The 16,557-nt window shown below is 46.8% G+C and overlaps 1 protein-coding gene across 2 annotated transcripts in view; it reads right to left on the reverse strand.

Moving 5' to 3' along the window:
- Window positions 1–16,557, reverse strand: part of MYLK (myosin light chain kinase) — a 179,435-nt gene that overhangs the window by 111,153 nt on the left and 51,725 nt on the right. For both annotated transcript variants that reach the window (XM_025474981.3, XM_049105390.1), the window contains exons 4-9: window positions 7,846–7,894; window positions 6,681–6,846; window positions 5,536–5,701; window positions 4,032–4,050; window positions 2,390–2,916; window positions 1,647–1,853 (exon numbers count right to left, since the gene is read on the reverse strand). In XM_025474981.3, coding sequence (XP_025330766.3) covers window positions 1,647–1,853; window positions 2,390–2,916; window positions 4,032–4,050; window positions 5,536–5,701; window positions 6,681–6,846; window positions 7,846–7,894 — 1,134 coding nt within the window. The remainder of the gene's footprint in view (window positions 1–1,646; window positions 1,854–2,389; window positions 2,917–4,031; window positions 4,051–5,535; window positions 5,702–6,680; window positions 6,847–7,845; window positions 7,895–16,557) is intronic.

A 16,557-nucleotide genomic window follows, 5' to 3' on the forward strand; every position in this document is an offset into this window, starting at 1 on the left:
ATGCATGCAGCAGGAAACAAGCCTAGCCCCTACCTCTTCCCCAAAATCCCCGGTCTCCCTTGCTCGAGGCAACTTGCGGACCCTTCCAGAAATGTTTTATGCACACATAAGCATCTGTTTGCACATATCTACATCGATTCTTTTCCTTTTATGCAAATAGCATATGAAACACGCAGCTCTGCACTTGGCTCTCCTCCCTTCCTAGTGTATCTTGGACATGTTTCACCATCAGAGTCGACAGGTCAGCCGTATTTGTTTTACTGGCTGCATGGAATCCTACTTTCTTGGGAAACATTTATTATGGCAAATTTCAAACACACACGCTAGTAAAGAGAGCAATATAGTAGATGATCATATACTTGTTTCTCAAACTTAATCATTGTCATCTCTTGGCTGATCTCATTTCATTAATACCTCCACCAGCTCCCACTACACATGGATTATTTCTGAAGCAAATATATCATTTCACCAGTAGGTAAGTCAATTTATATCTCTAAAATACACAGACTTCAAAAAAAAAAATAACCATAAGACCACCATCATGTCTTAAAAACAGCACTAATTCCTTTATATCAAATATCTTGCGAATGCTCAAATTTTCCTGGTGTCCTCTTTAAAGAATTTTTTAAATGTCTCAAAGTCACACAAAGTCCATGGATTGCGATTATTGATGTCTCTTACATATCTTTTCATCTAAGTTTCCTATAGGTTGTCCCTCCGTTCCTCTTTCTCTTACAATTTATTTGTTGAAAAAAAAAATAGGCAAAGGTTATTCGTCCCATAGAACTTCTAACAGCCTGAAATTTGTTGACTCTATCCCTGTGGTTCAATATGTTCCTCAATGGGTCAAGGGTCCCTGAATAGCATTTAAAAGAAGGAGGAAATTTTATAGAGAAATAGACAGGTACAAGGATATTTATCGCAATTTTGTTACAATAGTGAAAAAAATGGGAAAAACCTAAATACTCGACAGTAAGAACAAGAGTAATCAGCTATGCTATTTCATGAAATATTATATGGCCATTAAAACTATGTTTTTGAATAAGATTAAGTAATATAGAAAGAAACAGTATGGAAAGATGCTTATGTAACATGAGCAAATAAATTAGACTAGAAAGCAGTATACAAACAGCACAATGCCGATTTTGTTTTAAAAACATTAAAATATCATTTATTTCTGAGTCATAAGACTATATTGTGTTTAAATCCCCCACAATGAATATGCCCAAGTTTTATAAACAGATATTACAATAAACATAAAAGATGCGGGATCCCACATCATCTCATATGACTCTAAATGCACATATTTAGTGAATGTTTGGTTCTCTGTGGTTACAAAACTGAGTCATGGCACTCCCTTGGATAGCTGAAGAACCCAGAAAAGGGAGCTCTCAGCAGGGCTGGGCGTGGGGGTGGTGGGCATACTTATTCTGAGGTGACTCTGATGGGAACTCTTGATGAGGAGTCACCTGTCCTGGAGCAATGACTTTGGCGTTGGCATGTGGGTGGGGATGATGCTTCTGTCGGGTTGGACACCCAGCATGGGGATGGTAGGAGGGGACAGTCCTGCAGTGTAGGAAGCGCCCCACGGATGCCCGCCCCGCCCCCCAACAGAGAACCCAGGATGACTGGAGGAGCGTACTCACGTTTCACCAGGAGGGTCCAACCACAGGACACCTGGCCTCGGACATTGGAGGCCGTGCAACTGTAGCTCCCACTGTCCTTGGCCCGCACTCTCAGCAAGCAGAGGTAGTGGCATCCACCTTCTTCATAAACCTCAACCATGCCTTCTCGTCTCTTCACGGGGGCACCTTCCAGGAACCAGGTCACTTCAGGCTTTGGGGTCCCTGAAACTACAGGGCCAGGTGAAGGACATGAGGCTCCCAGAGAGTACACTGTGCTTGTGGGGGTAGGGGGGGCGCTGGACCTGAGGGAGAAACTTGGTCTGGTATGAGCTGAGCTGGCTCTCCTACCCCTCACCCTACACTATGGATGAGTACACATCTCAAGATGGAGGCAGGTCCTCGGGAGGAGGGACATAGAGCGACGAGCCAGGTCTGCAGATCAGCCAAAGCCAGGAGAAGGGACCAAAGAGAAGGAGCCCCTGTGGCTTGTTTTTTTTGATGGTGATGGTGATGATGGTGGTAAGAATTAGGACACAGGACTGATACCATATCCAACAATGAACAACGGGTCACTGTTGGGTGTTTCTCCAGAACAAGACATGTTACTAGACCGAGTGCTTCCTATATAAGGTGGCTGCTGGGGTGGGGTGGGTTCTAGTCTAAGGGGCAGGGTGGATACACTGTGCCCACGGAGGCAGTGGCCACCCAGGGGCTACATTGGTGGGGTGGGGCGGAGTGGGACAGTGACCCTTAGCTCTACTCACCCTCACATCTGAACTTGACTGTTTCATCTTCACTGACCTCCTGGCTTTGGGGCTTGCTCTCAAATTTGGGGAATGTGGAATCTCTCTGGCTCTCCATGGGGATTTTTCTGGTAGCAACCTTGTTCACAACCTCCTGGCTTCCCAGGCCAGACTGCCGGGCAGGGAAGGTGGCTGTGGGGGGAGCAGCTGGCCTCTCCCTCTCTTCTCCGGGAGACGAGAGGGCACTTGAGACCGGCGCTCTTGGCTCTGGCTGGACTTTTGCCGCCTGCAGGGTAATGGTGCTGGAAGTCTTCTGTAGGACGGGGCTCCTCAGGGCTTTCCTGGGTGGGTCCCCAGGCGGCTCCAGCTTGGACTCCCTCAGGGGCTGAGGCTGGCTACTTGTGGCCCAGGTGGGGGAGCCACCGATCTGGGTGCTGGAGCAGGGCCACCTTTCCGCTGCAGACTCCAGGTGGTCTAGTTTCGGCCCCTGCGTGGTTCCATTGGTCACCTCCTTCCTGATATCTGAATTGGCCACCTTTGTTAATGACCTGTTGGTGGTGATTGGGGGGCAATGGGGAAGGAGAAGGAGGAACGGAATGATCATTTGGTTACTCACAAGCATTACTCATCACAAGCACAGACTCCAGGCATCAGCAAAGCCCACAGATGAAGACCGAGTGTGAGCAGAAGCCTCTCTCTGCAGCCCTCTCAGCTTCCCAAGACAGAGGGCAAGCAGCCATGCCCGATGCTTCCTCGCCCCTCCTCCCAATCCAGAGCCTGTTCTATCTGCACTTACCCAATCTGCCCTTTTCCTCCCCGCCGCCACCCCGAGGGCCACCCTAGTTCCCACCATGCCACTGCCTCCCCCGTGTCCCTGCTGGCCCTCTCTGATCCACGGTCTACGTGGCAAGCACAGCTGATTGCCCCTGCCCTGAGGACAAAATCGAGCTTCTCAACGTGGCCACAGGATGCCCTGTGTGAGCTGGTTCCTGCTGCCTCTTGGGCCTTGCAAGATCACCTCCGATGCCCACCAGGCTGCAGGGTCCCCCAGTGCCCACCTCTCTCTCCTCTCCCCATTTTCACACGTGCTACCACCCTGCTGGGGACACTGTCCCTGAGCTTTTCTTTACCTGCCTAATAGTACCCTACAGGCATGAGCTCAAACCTCAGGGGTCCAGGGAGCGTTTCTCTGATGCTCTAACCTACATCAGTGCCGCTCGTTACTCTGCCTCAGGCGCTCCGCAGCCTGCAACTTTGACTTTGTGCAGCTCAGTTAAAGCCCTTTCCCTCCACCAGATGTCTGCTCACCCCAGGACCCAGGGTCTAGGACCAGGACTCATGCGCGGGAAAGGAAGCTCTGGAGGCAGATGTGCCACATGGGTGAGTGGGCATCCTTCCCCAGGATGGCTAACTGGTGCTGGCCAGACACCGAGAAAGGTGACAGCACGGTGTCCTCGAGAGTCTCACTCTGGTGGCCAGCCTCTACGGGACCCGTGGGGCACACCGCAACACGAGGGCAACACAAAGCACAACCATGCCCCCCAACGGTCAGTTCGCCCTCCTATACGACGACTTGGAAATTCAGGGCATTTCTCCATTGCAACCTCTCTTTTCTTGCAGGGCATCTCAAGATGGAAACAATGATTAAAAAGCCTAGACGTACCTACTGGTATTGTCCAAACCTGGAAAAAGGGAGAAGGGTAGACTGTTAGCCGACTGTTTTATGTACCAGGAGGAGAAAGTGATAAGACAACATGTTTTTTTATTTCTTTCGGAGTGTTCACCTCCCGGGTTTCCACTTTGCCCCTCGTCTGTGCTCCTCCCTCCCTCAGTCCCTCAGCTTCCCTGGGCCTGAACTGCCTGGTTTAATGTGATGAGCTCATCTGAGCCCAGCTCTGAGACCCCGTGAAGGCCTCCACTGCTGCCCTGGGCCTCCTCTGGTGGCCTCGGCAACGGTACCCTGCACCATGGGACCTGTCCTGCTCACCAGCCACAGAAGGAAACCAATCAAGGGACAAACAAAAATAAACATCTGAAAATTTCAAACCCGAACAGTGTAACTAACGTACGTGTGGCCCTCAAAAATGAACCTCCCCAAATAATTGGCTTTGACAAATATCTGCTTTAAAAACATCCAGGGAAAGTGTAATTTTATTCAGTTCTTCAAAGAAAAAAAAAATACAGTATACATTTTTTCCTGCCAAATGGTTTTTTAAAAAATTTATCATGGACAACTTCAAAGTATGCACTAGTGGATAGAACAAACTCTGAAAGCCATCACTCAGATTGAGGAAATAGCAACATTTCACCTTTTTTATCCTTTTTTGTTTTGGTTTTCAGAGGAGCTTTTTCTGGGGCCATTTAAAAACATGTCCCAGGGACGCCTGGGTGGCTCAGTGGTTGAGCGTCTGCCTTCAGCTCAGGGCGTGATCCCGGAGTGCCTGGATCGAGTCCTGCATCGGGCTCCCTGTGTGGGGCCTGCTTCTCCCTCTGCCTGTGTCTCTGCCTCTCAGATGCTCAACTGCTGAGCCACCCAGGTGTCCCAAGGAAGCACAGTTTCTGACACAGGAAGGGAATGTGGAAGAGAAAAATCATAAAAGAAAAGAGGGTAAGAAAAGGGAGGGGCGTGATGTCAACCCCCTTCCCTGCCCACACTCCCCACTTCCGCAGGCCAACCTTGGCGGAATCAAGGGAATGTAAAGAGGAGACAGATTCAAAGGGAAGCCCTGACAGGGGCTGATGCCTACAGGCGAGAAGGAGGCGAGGGTCAAAGAGGAGCTGAAAGGCCCAGCCTGGGCGAGGAGGAGAAGCAGAATCCTGGGGTAGAAGGAGTTAAGGTGAGGGAACACCTGATGTGAAGGACAGAGTGAATGATAAGTTAAATCTTTGGCAGGTTAAATTTGGGGTGATGGCAAGGTGTTAGCAGTGCCCACTCTTCCAGGGACAGTTAGAAGTACAGAAAGGAGTCTGAGTGAGAGGAAAAGGCTGAAGACACAGGTGTGGGGCACAGCGCAGGGACACGAGTTCAAGATCCTGCCCCTGGAGGAGCGCCCGGGGATGTGGGTGGGTCAGTGTAACACTGATCCGTAATGAACAGCAGCTCTTTCTAGCAGGGTATGGAAACTGGGCAGGGGTTGTGCTGCACTAGCCCTCCCACCACTTGATACCTTGGATAGAAAGCTCAGCCGACATGGAGGCCTTCCCCGACCCATTCACCACCATGCATGTGTACACTCCCACATCATCGCGGCTGACCTCATGGATTTCCAGAACTTGTACCCCGTTCTTCTCAGACATAGACACACGGGCACTTGGCTGCAGGGCAACATCCCCCTGTGCATGGCAAGAGGGTAGCTTGGTCAGAGAAACCTGCTTGCCTTTTGGCTCTATCCTACCTCCTGCCAAGCCTGGTGGGACAGACACCAGGCATGGACAGTAGAACCCTCCACTCTGGGCTCACTGACATGCTCAGAGAGCAGCCTTTGGTCAATCCAAGGGCCCTGACTCGGGGTCCGTGTGCGTGGTGTGGTATCAGGTCCAGCTTAGAGCAGGTGCATTAGCTTGTTTCAGAGGAGCCCTCGTTTGAGGTAGGCATCCTACATTCCTCACTTCGGTTCCACTTTGCCTCCTCCTCTTTTATTCTGTTTGCAGGGTCGGTCCAGGGGAATTAGGAAGTAGGGAAAAGGTGTGCCCTCACTCATTTTGATCCAGGACTTGCATCCATGAGAAAGCTATTCTTGCAGGGCTCGACCCCAAGTTTTTCCCTATGTCTTCTCACTGCCCCTGTTGAACACTCACCCTGCGCCTCATGCCCCCTGATGCCACCCCCCAGCCCCCACCTCCTCTGCTCTACCTTCACACTGCCCAGCCCTGAATGAAATACTCCCAATGGTATTTTGAGGTAGGTGGGATCATCTCTGCCTCATAGATAAAGAGACCAGTGTTCCAAGAGGCCAAATGACTTGCCTGACAGCTCATGTTTTATGAACGAGAGAGCTGTGGTTTGAAACCTAATCCCACGTCTTCAAATTCTACTTTCTTGAGATAGTCAGGTCTTTTCTGACTCAGAAACTTTATGCTGTTTGGGAGTATGTGAGATGAGAGGACACTGTGGGCTGAGTTACAGAGGCACCGTGTGCAAATATGGGCAGGAACAAGCGTGGCTATTGGATGTACAGAGAACCCTGGAAAACCATCTATAGTTTAGCAGAAGAGACTGATTGGAAAGATAGATTCCTATTGGTCTAAGGGGCTAGCCTCCACATTCAGGGTCCCCAGGCCTGGGCCAGAGTTGGAGCACATAAAATCTCACCTTGAGCCAGGTGACCTGTGGTTGGGGCCGTCCGGTGATCTTGCAGGAGAACCGTCCCGTCTGTCCTTCTTTGACTACGGCTCGGCCCAACTTGGTAGCAAACTTTGGTGGGCACTCTCCCCAGATGCTAGGACGGGTCTCCACTGCGGGGGCTGCAAATCTGTCCCTGGAAAGAAATCAGCAGAGGGTCCAGCAGCAAGTCAGATCTTCTCTCTGCCCCAACCCATGTCACTTAAGTTGGGTCAGATATCAGCAATGGGCAGCCTTCCCAATTCTGTGCCTCAAACACGTTTCTCATGCACCCTCTGGAAAAGTCTATGGCACCAAAACTTATTTTCTCCACCTCCTGAACATGCAGATAGACTATATATACTAGCCTCCCTCGTAGTAAGGTAAACCTGAATTCTACTGAGCGCTGGCCAGAAGCCTGGGATTTGGCCAACAGACTGCAAGTAGAAGTGATATATGCCACCTCTTGGCTAAACCCATAAAAACCCATAAAAACCTCCTTCACACTCTCTCTCATTCACCGTTCTGGCTAGATGCAGGAGATTCAAGAGAGGCACCAAGGCCAAGAGACGATGGAATCACAAAATAGAAGAAGCCTGGGTCCTTCAAAGATGATGGTAAGTTCTCCACCTGTTCACGAATACCTAAATTGACTTTGCTTGAGTAAGAAACATACTTTCCCCATATTAAATTGTTGCAATTTGGGGGCTTGTCTGTTATAGCAGCTATTGCTACTTACCTTTACCAATACAGGCTTCTTTTCCATAAGAAGTGCCTACACATTGATTGCCTCCTCTGGGTCGGCTTACTTAAGTCTGACTATTGCCTCGATTGTTGGAGATCCCTGCAGACTACGGCCACATAGCAGACTTTCTCAGCATCTAGCAGCTAGACCAAATGGGCTCTCCACACAGGCTACCCGGGCAGGAGGCATCGTGTGAGTGCCATGTCACATCCCAGTAGGCTCTTGCTTTATTTTTTAAGATTAATATTAAGCAAGAGGGATGCGTGGGTGGCTCAGTGGTTGAGCGTCTGCCTTGCTTTAGTTATTACAACCCAAGATGCCCAAGAAGACTTACATCCTAGATCTGTTTGGTCAGGTCAGCAGGAAAAGCCAATCCCGCCCTTACCCTGGCTTGAATATCCCACAACTTACCCCAAGGTTTTGGAAACAACGGGCTGACCATGCTTCTTCATGAAGCCCCCTGCAAGTGGGAAACAGAGAGAGAGGCTTGAAGAGGTGGGTCTGAGCCACCAACTCACAGCATTGAAAGTCAGGAAGGGTCAACAACAGGGGTGGGGTGGGATAATGATGGAAACAGTTCGCCCTGACTGAACTGTTTCCATCAAGCACCATGGTGGGTGCTTTACATACATCACTTAAGGAGGCTGGTACTACATCATCCTTCTATTTCTTAAACAGATGAGAAAAATGAGATTCAGAGAAGTTAAGTTGCCCACCCAAGTCACATCACCAGTAATAGTGCAGAAATGCATCCAAGCACGCCTGTTCTAGAACATTCAACCATCCTGCTGCGCTGTTACACACCACTGGACCTTCTGCTCTGGGGATTATCTGTGGTTTAAGGATTAATGAACCTTAGTGAAAATGGATTAATAGCTAACACCAGCATCACACGTAAGTTACGTTCCAGATTGACAATTATTGTACATGTATTGCTATTTAACATCACTATTTAGCAACTTGTGTACAGTTTTCATTTCATAATGTGGGTTAAGTTCTTGTCATTCAATAGCCTGTTCAAGCTTAAAAGAACTTCTAAGCAGATAAAGAGAAACTTGTTCTGGGAGGACGTCAAGATGCTGGGGCCCCTCCGACACTGCTGGAGGAAGTGCAAGCCCGTCAGTTCTTTTCGAAAGTATTGGAGCGAATAAGAATCATAAGCTCTAAAGATGCTCTTGTCTTAGACCAGCACCTTCCTTTCTGTCCTCCAAATCAAAGGAAATGATGCTAAACGTAGAAAGTTTACAAAACTGTTCATTTCAGTCTTGTACATGTCACACAGTAGGAAGATAATAAGTGGTTAAATAATGTCCAATTAAACAACCTATCCTGCCATCAAATGTTTAAGGATATGTGAAACATGCAGATATATGTTGACATATCATTTGCTCTCTAGCACACTCCACTTGGGTGGTGATCCTCTGTACTCCACTGGACTCGCCCTGACCCAATGGGTAATCCTTTCCCCTATCAGCAATGGGCAGCCTTCCCCATTCTGTGCCTCAAACACGTTTCTCATGCACCCTCTGGAAAAGTCTATGGCACCAAAACTTATTTCCTCCACCTCCTGAACATGCAGATAGACTATATACACTAGCCTCCCTCGTAGTAAGGTAAACCTGAATTCTACTGAGCGCTGGCCAGAAGCCTGGGTTTTGGCCAATAGAGTGCAAGTAGAAGTAATATATGCCACCTCTTGGCTAAACCCATAAAAACCTCCTTCCTTTTGAAGGAAGAGCACTCAGGTGCTCAATGGCATTTCATATGGGGCCATTCCACTCCCAAGTATGTTCTCCTCCAGACTCTCCTGCTTTAACCGGGTTCCTGTTCTTCTTCAACTACCTTCTCTGTTCTACCTTTGCAGGCGTGCGTGCCCTAGGGCTGAGTCCTGGGGCCTTGCACTGATTCCACCCCTAACCCGGGAGGTCTTAGACGGTCCCATCGCTTTAAATACCATCTATATGAAATAAGTCAATTGGAGAAAGATAATCATCATATGGTTTCACTCACATGTGGAATATAAGAAATAGTGAAAGGGTCTATAAGGGAAAGGAGGGAAACTGAGTGGTGAAAAATTGGGAAGATAAAACACTGAGAGACTCCTAACTCTGGGAAACAAAGGGTTGCAGAAGGGGAGGTAGGTGGGGGGATGGGGTGACTGGGTGATGGGCACTGAGGAGGGCACTTAATGGGATGAGCACTGGGTGTTTTACTAGATGTTGGAAAACTAAATTTAAATAAAATATTTTAAATATCGGGACACCTGGGTGGCTCAGTGGTTGAACTTCTGCCTCTGGCTCAGGGTGTGGTCCTGGGGTCCAGGGATCAAGTCCCATATCAGGCTCCCTTCGAGGAGCCTGCTTCTCCATCTGCCTCTCTCTCTCTCTCTCTCTCTCTCTCTCTTGCTCTCTGTGTGTGTGTGTGTCTCTCATGAATAAATAAAATCTTTAAAATATATTAAGAAGGGACACCTGGGTGGCTCAGCAGTTGAGCACCTGCCTTCAGCTCAGGGTGTAATCCTGGAGTCCCAGGATCAAGTCCCACATTGGGCTCCCTGCATGGAGCCTGCTCCTCCCTCTGCCTGTGTCTCTGCCTCTCTCTCTCTCCCTGTCTCTCATGAATAAATAAATAAAATCTTTAAAAAAATAAAATAAAATATATTTTAAAATAAATAAAATAAATATCATCTATAAGCTGATGACTCCCAAACTATATACTAGAACTTATTCATTCATCAGAGGTATTCAGAACAGTGCCCAAATCCTTATAGGGTTTAAATCCTTGTTAAATAAAGGGATTTTATTGGGGTGGTGGTGGTGGAAGAGCAACCTATGATGACGTTATCTATTCAATGTGATCTCAACTAGGAGAAAATAAAGAATCCAAACAGAGGAAAACAACCAGAAGGAAATACATCAAAATATTATTAATAGTGATTGTTTTGGGGTGGTGGGACTATGACGGATTTATTCAGCTGTATTTTTAAAACCTATAAATACGATGGATGGTAAAGAAAAAAACAAGCTGTGATCTACTTACCAAAAATAAAGAAAAAAAGGGAGGGCTGGAGAAAGAAACTAAAAAGAGGAACAAGAATCTGGAATCCAAGAGGTGAATAGGGCCTCCTATAGTTCCCTGCCAATACCCTAGCATCGGCCACATAGCGAATCACTGAGACCCCTTCTGAAAAATATCTATGTACCACTCACTGCAAGGAGTGAGTGCATTTATCATGCTACTGTATCACTAATTTCATCTTGGAGCAAAGATCTGATAAAAAATTAGACCGACCATCTGATGAATGGGTAAACAAATTGTGGTCTACTCATACAATGGAATAGCATTCAGCCATACAGAGGAACAAAGTACTGACACATGTTACAATGTGGATGAACGCTAAGAAAATTTGCTAAGTGAAGAAAGCCAGACTAAAAAAAAAAAAATGCATGATTCCATTTATATGAAATGTTCAGAAAAGGCGAATGGATAGAGACAACGCACATCAGCGGTTGCCAGGGGCTGGGGAAGGCAATGGGGGAGTGATTGCTCAGTGGGGATGGGATTCCTGCTCAGGGTGATGAAAAGTTTTGAGACTAGATGGTGGTGATGGTTGCACAACATGGTGAATGTATTTAAGACCTGTATACTTTAAAATGGTTAAAATAGTAAATTTATATGTATTTTCGCCATAATAAAAATAGACTAAGCAACTTTTTAAGATTCTTGGGAGCTAAATATCTTAATCCAAAGGTTAAAATTCTTTTATTCTTTTTAAAAAAAAAAGCAAAGCAAAAATATGGCATTGCCTAAAAGAATAGCAAGAGAATGCTGTTTGAAGGTCCTTCTCTATCACGGTGAGAGCAGTTAGTTTATGGTATGATCCAAACGTAAAAGAGCAAGCAGTCAGCTAGAAATGGAATGGGCTGCTTATTTTAATGTGAGTTAACACCAGAGAGCTGACATGAAAACGAAAAGAGAATTTGGGCTAAAATAACTAACAAGGTCTATTTATAGGCAAAAATTTGAAGTTGCAAGTTGTCAGATAAGGCAAAATTAATTTTGTGAAAGTATGAAAATCTGGCATAGTAAGGCTATGGAGGAAAATAAGTGGAAAGGGGATTAGGATAGAAATGCCAGAAATAGAAGAGAACGTTAAGAGAATTGGTGAAGACAGGATCGAGTTAGTGACGGGGGAAGAAAAGGCCAAGGCACTGAAAGTAGTTAAACAGTTCTCTTAGATTTTTCAAGGGCAAGTAAAAGAGAATGCTGGCAGGTTTTAGGAGTGAAAAGTTCAACAGTGAGGGAACCAGCACTTTTTGTTAAAGGATACAGAGAGGCTGGGTTGAGACACAGAATGCTGCCGACAAGGGGAATAATGTGATCAAGATGGTAAGGAGTCGAAATGCTTCCAAAATACGTGGTGATATAACTTACCGTCCACACAGGGACTCTCGACACTGGAAGGGACATAATTAATAATTCTGCTAGGACAACAGGCGCAAACCAGGACTGTTCCAGGCAAACCAGGGAGCAGTTGCCCTATTTGCAGGCAACTTCAGAGTGGATCTTAAGGATTGCTTTAAAATAGTGGCTTTAATCAGAAAAAAAAAAATGCCCATTTTTTTTTAATATAAGGTATTCAGAATTACTTCTCAATAAAGAGAGAAAAATTTAAAAGATGAAAAATATTAATATAGCATAATAAAGGTATTGTTAGGGTAAATGGCGAAGTGGACATACTACATAAAAAAAAAAAAGTATGAAATGACCTTAAAGGAAGGTAACATAGCGAGACAAGTTACAGAGCACTGGGGTATGGAAAATGAAAAAACAGGAGACTCTGTGTGTGTGTGTGCACGTGTGTGTGTGTGTGTGTGTGTATGTGTGTGTGTGTGTGTGGTGGCGGCTCTAAGTCTCCCTTTCCTCCTATCTCCCTCTTCCAAATCGTGATCTGCACCTAAATCAGACTCGTTCTTCCAGAACTAACCCAAGTCTCTCTTCCAAGAAGTCATCACAGACCATTTCAGCCTCCAGAGGCCTCATTCTCCTCTGAGTTTACAAGCCAATGTGCCAATTGTTTGGCAAAGAAACCCACTGCCGCCTTGGCTGGAGTTCCGCTTTCACGGGGCCTTTAATGAGCTGAGGTCCTATCAGACCAACTGGGTTCCTGCAGAAAGGATTCAGCAAAGGACTGTATCTCCCACACAGCACCCCACAAAGTCAACACCTCATAAATACACCCGGATGTTGAATCTTAACTGCAATATAATAATGAAATGTGAGGTCAAGAAAGCCAGTCTCTGCAGGGCAATACGCAACCCTCGCTGCCCTTGGAGCCCAGCACGAAGTCAGCACATTCAGTACAATCTGATGAATGAAGAGGCTAGAACTGGAGCTACTGGCTGGGGGCTGGGAGGAGTAGGAGAAGGGGCAGAGACCCAGGGTGAGGGGGGGGGCAGCGTCACAATGACAACCAAAGGGGGTAGGGGGCAGCCAGGCCCCCAGCAGAGGCTGTAGAGTACGGTGACTTCGGGAGTCACTCTTTGGGGGCAGAAAGAGGCCAAGGCATCTGCTGTATAGCAAGGTCTGGCCCTTCTGTATAGCAAGTAAATGGTGAGGCTTTTGCCAAGGCAGGCTTGACGCACAACTGTTTCACAGCCAAGAGACCCATGGCACAGAAAGAACAATGTTCATTTCTGACACATTTTTATTGTTAACTTTGAGGAGACAGAAAAGGACAAAAAAAAAAAAAAGACAAAAACTCAGAGCATTTTAAAATCCTGATTGATTTTTTTTTTTTTAATAGGGCATATATCCCTACAAAGAGGAAGGGGCATCAAGGAGTGCTGTAAGCTGAAAATATGAAATACCAATGGGGAATATAATTACAGGTCTTTGGGAAGGTGGAAAGTGTAGATGGAAAAAAGATAGTACAAAAGAAAAAGAGAGCACACACACATGGAGAATCACAACAGACATTCTTGAGGAATATAATAATTTAAGACTCAGCCGCCATAAACAGATGTGGGCTCAAAACCCATAACGTCGCCAATGTAATCCAATGTGAAAATAAAAGGGATCTGAGAAATCTGTCCCTGAAAAAGGGTATTGGAAAAAAAGAAAAAGGTGGCATAGGAGCATTTCCTACAAATTCAAAATCCCCAAGAATGCTGGTATCAGTGGACTTGCAGTCAGTAGGGCCACTCTTCTCCCTAAGTCCCATGACATGGGGTCATTCTCTGCTCTGCTGCCAAACTCTGGGCAGCTTACCACCTGACCCTTTCTCTCCCACACTATCAGGGAGTCTTAGCTTGCACAGGGGTTTCATGGGGGTATAGAGAGTGGAGGCTGCAGGACTGGGGTGGCTGGGACAGGGGGGATGTGTGCTTGGGTCAGGAGATGGGCAGGAGGCCAATCTTCCAGAAGAGGAAAGCCAGGCAGACCTAGAGAGGCATGGGCCTTGTTTGGAATAGAGACAACTAAAAGGCAAAGTGAAAACATACAGCTGTTGGCATCCACGGGGCCAGCCAGTGGTGTGGATAAGGGTTATCTTTCTGGGATAACTGAAGAAAAGCTAAACAAGTGACGTGGAGATGAAGGGCAGAGGTGAGTTGCTTTCTATCATTTCATTGGCCGATGTGCTGTTGAAAGATCCAGCACCCTGATCCCTCTGGTTCGGATCTGGGAAATGCCTTCTACAAGGAAACAGAAACATTGGTTTCTCAATTTCCAGGAAATCGATGTTTAAAAGACAGGAGACCAGTGACACCCCCTGCCATACACACACTTTACTGAGATATTTTGCCTACATCAAATCATGTCATTTTTTTCCCTCAATACCCTCCAATGGCTTTCCATTCACCAGGGTCTAGACCCCGACCGCCTCTCCAGGCGTATCCTGACTCTGCTGACCCCACTAACTCTCGCACCATTTATCCCTCTAACATAAGCCTGCAAAAAGCCCCCCCCCCCAGCTCTTTGGGGCTTTATTTCTGGTCTCAGGAGCAGACTCAGATCATACAGAGGACAAGCCAGAGTGATGGAGAGAGTTCATGTCTCAGGAAGAAGCCCTTAAGTAAGGATAGAGGGGGAAGCGGGGGTAAACACTCCGGCTTCAGCACCCTTCAGTGAACGCTGAGTTCTAGGGCCACCCTTACCCGTTAAACCTCATCACATGAGGTCACTCTTCCTCCTACTGTCACAGTCTAGGCAGCCTGCTACCTACCCTCTTTCTCGCACATGGTCAGGGAGTTCTTAATTCTACTACAAAAGTTCTATTTGTTACCTATAGTTTTTCTCTGTACAAAGTAAACTCTCAGGGAGCAGGGACCCTATCTCAGTTGCTCTGCTCTGTCTCCAGTGCCTGACACAGGGAGGAGCAGAGCCGTGAACAGGGCCATGGATGCCGAGATTCGCTCCAAACTCCTAGGAGACCCTCTGGGATGAGGGGATGTGTCTTTGTTATATGGCAGAGACAAAAGTGGGCAGAGCCTCAGAACCCATCCCCTCCAGGGGATGAAGCTGGGGAAAGAAGTCCACAGAGGGGTATCTAATAGGGAAGAAAGAGTGATGGCCAAGGTCCAGAAAGGTGTGGGGGGTGGGGAGGTTGGGGGTGGTCCTAAGTTTTTGCCCTTCCTATTTATTTCAAAGAAAACTCCCTTAGAGGAGGGAGCTCCTGGTCATATCTACTCCCCAGTGGATATATATTCATTCTTTTAAAATTTACTTTTAAAAAATTGTTCATTGCATTCTAATGCAGAGTGGTTAATGGCTTGGAACTTATTTTTCAGAGATGAAAATAAACTTTATCCCCATCTTGTGAAACTATCACTCTTGCTACTCCCCTTCCCCTAGAATTACTCTCAACATCACCTGTATGGCTTTCGAACTGCCCAGTGCACCGGACGCATCAAGCAGGGCGAGGATTACCATGTAAGTTATTTTCCAAACTAGGACTCTTTTGAAAGTCAAAGGATGTTCTATTTATAATGAGGAGGCATAAACCAGATAAATGGTCACACTAGTGACACCTGCCATGACCATGGGCCTGTAAATGGGGCAAGCACCCCTCAGCCATGTTTTATTCTCATCGCCCTGCCCTGCACGGTGCAGGCTGGCACATGGGGGCACCTGTGCTCAGGAGGACCAATCCCTGTCTTCCCAGCCACGCAGAAGGAGGACTGGAAGCGAGCTAGCCCTGGTTATATTATACCTGGTCTCTGCACATCTTCCCTTGGCTTTGTGGCTCCTTTCTCACAACCTATGTGCACGTGTTCCATTCTGCCTTTCTGGCCCATATCACACACCACTGCTTTTACAGCAGCTCCGTGTTATTTAGCTAATATTCCTAATGGGTAGCTCAAAGAGGAGAAATGTGTCAGATTCCATGAAATAATCCAGGAATATTCTAATAAAGTATTTAGTAGGTGTGATGGTTAACTTTATGTGTCAATTTAACTGAGTCATGGGGTACCTAGATATTTGGTCAGACATTATTCTGGATGTTTGTATGGAAGTGTTTTTTTTTTTTTTAAGATTTTATTTATTTATTTGAGAAAGAGAGAGACAGTCTGCCTGCACAAGCAGGGTGGGCGGCAGAAGGGGAAGGAGAGGCACAAGAAGACTCCACGCTGAGCGTAGAGCCCAATCTGGGTTTTGATCTTACGAGGGAACCCCTGAGAACACAACCAAAGTCAAAACTAAGAGATACTTAACCAACTGAGCCACCCAGGCACCCCTGTATGAGGGTGTTTGGGGATGAGATTAACACTGAAATGTTAGACGGCATAAAACTGATTGGCGTCTCTAATGTTGGCGGGCTTCATCCAATCAGTTAAAGACCTGAATAGAATGAAAAGCCTGACCCTCCCCCAAATAAGAAAAAATTCTTCCTGACTGCCTCTGAGCTGGGACATGGATTTTTCCTCTGCTATTGACTTAGAACATCACCTCTTCTGGGTTTGGAGCCTGCTGGCCTTCGCACTGAAACACCATCAACTCTCCTGGCTCTTGGGCCTTTGGACCTGGGTGAGAACTACACCATTGACTCCCCTGGGTTTCTAACTTACTGACTACAGCTCTTGGGCCAGCCTCCATAATCGTGTGAGCGAATTTCTTGTAACG

Source organism: Canis lupus, chromosome 33 (assembly GCF_003254725.2).
Source record: "Canis lupus dingo isolate Sandy chromosome 33, ASM325472v2, whole genome shotgun sequence".
NCBI lineage: Eukaryota > Metazoa > Chordata > Mammalia > Carnivora > Canidae > Canis > Canis lupus.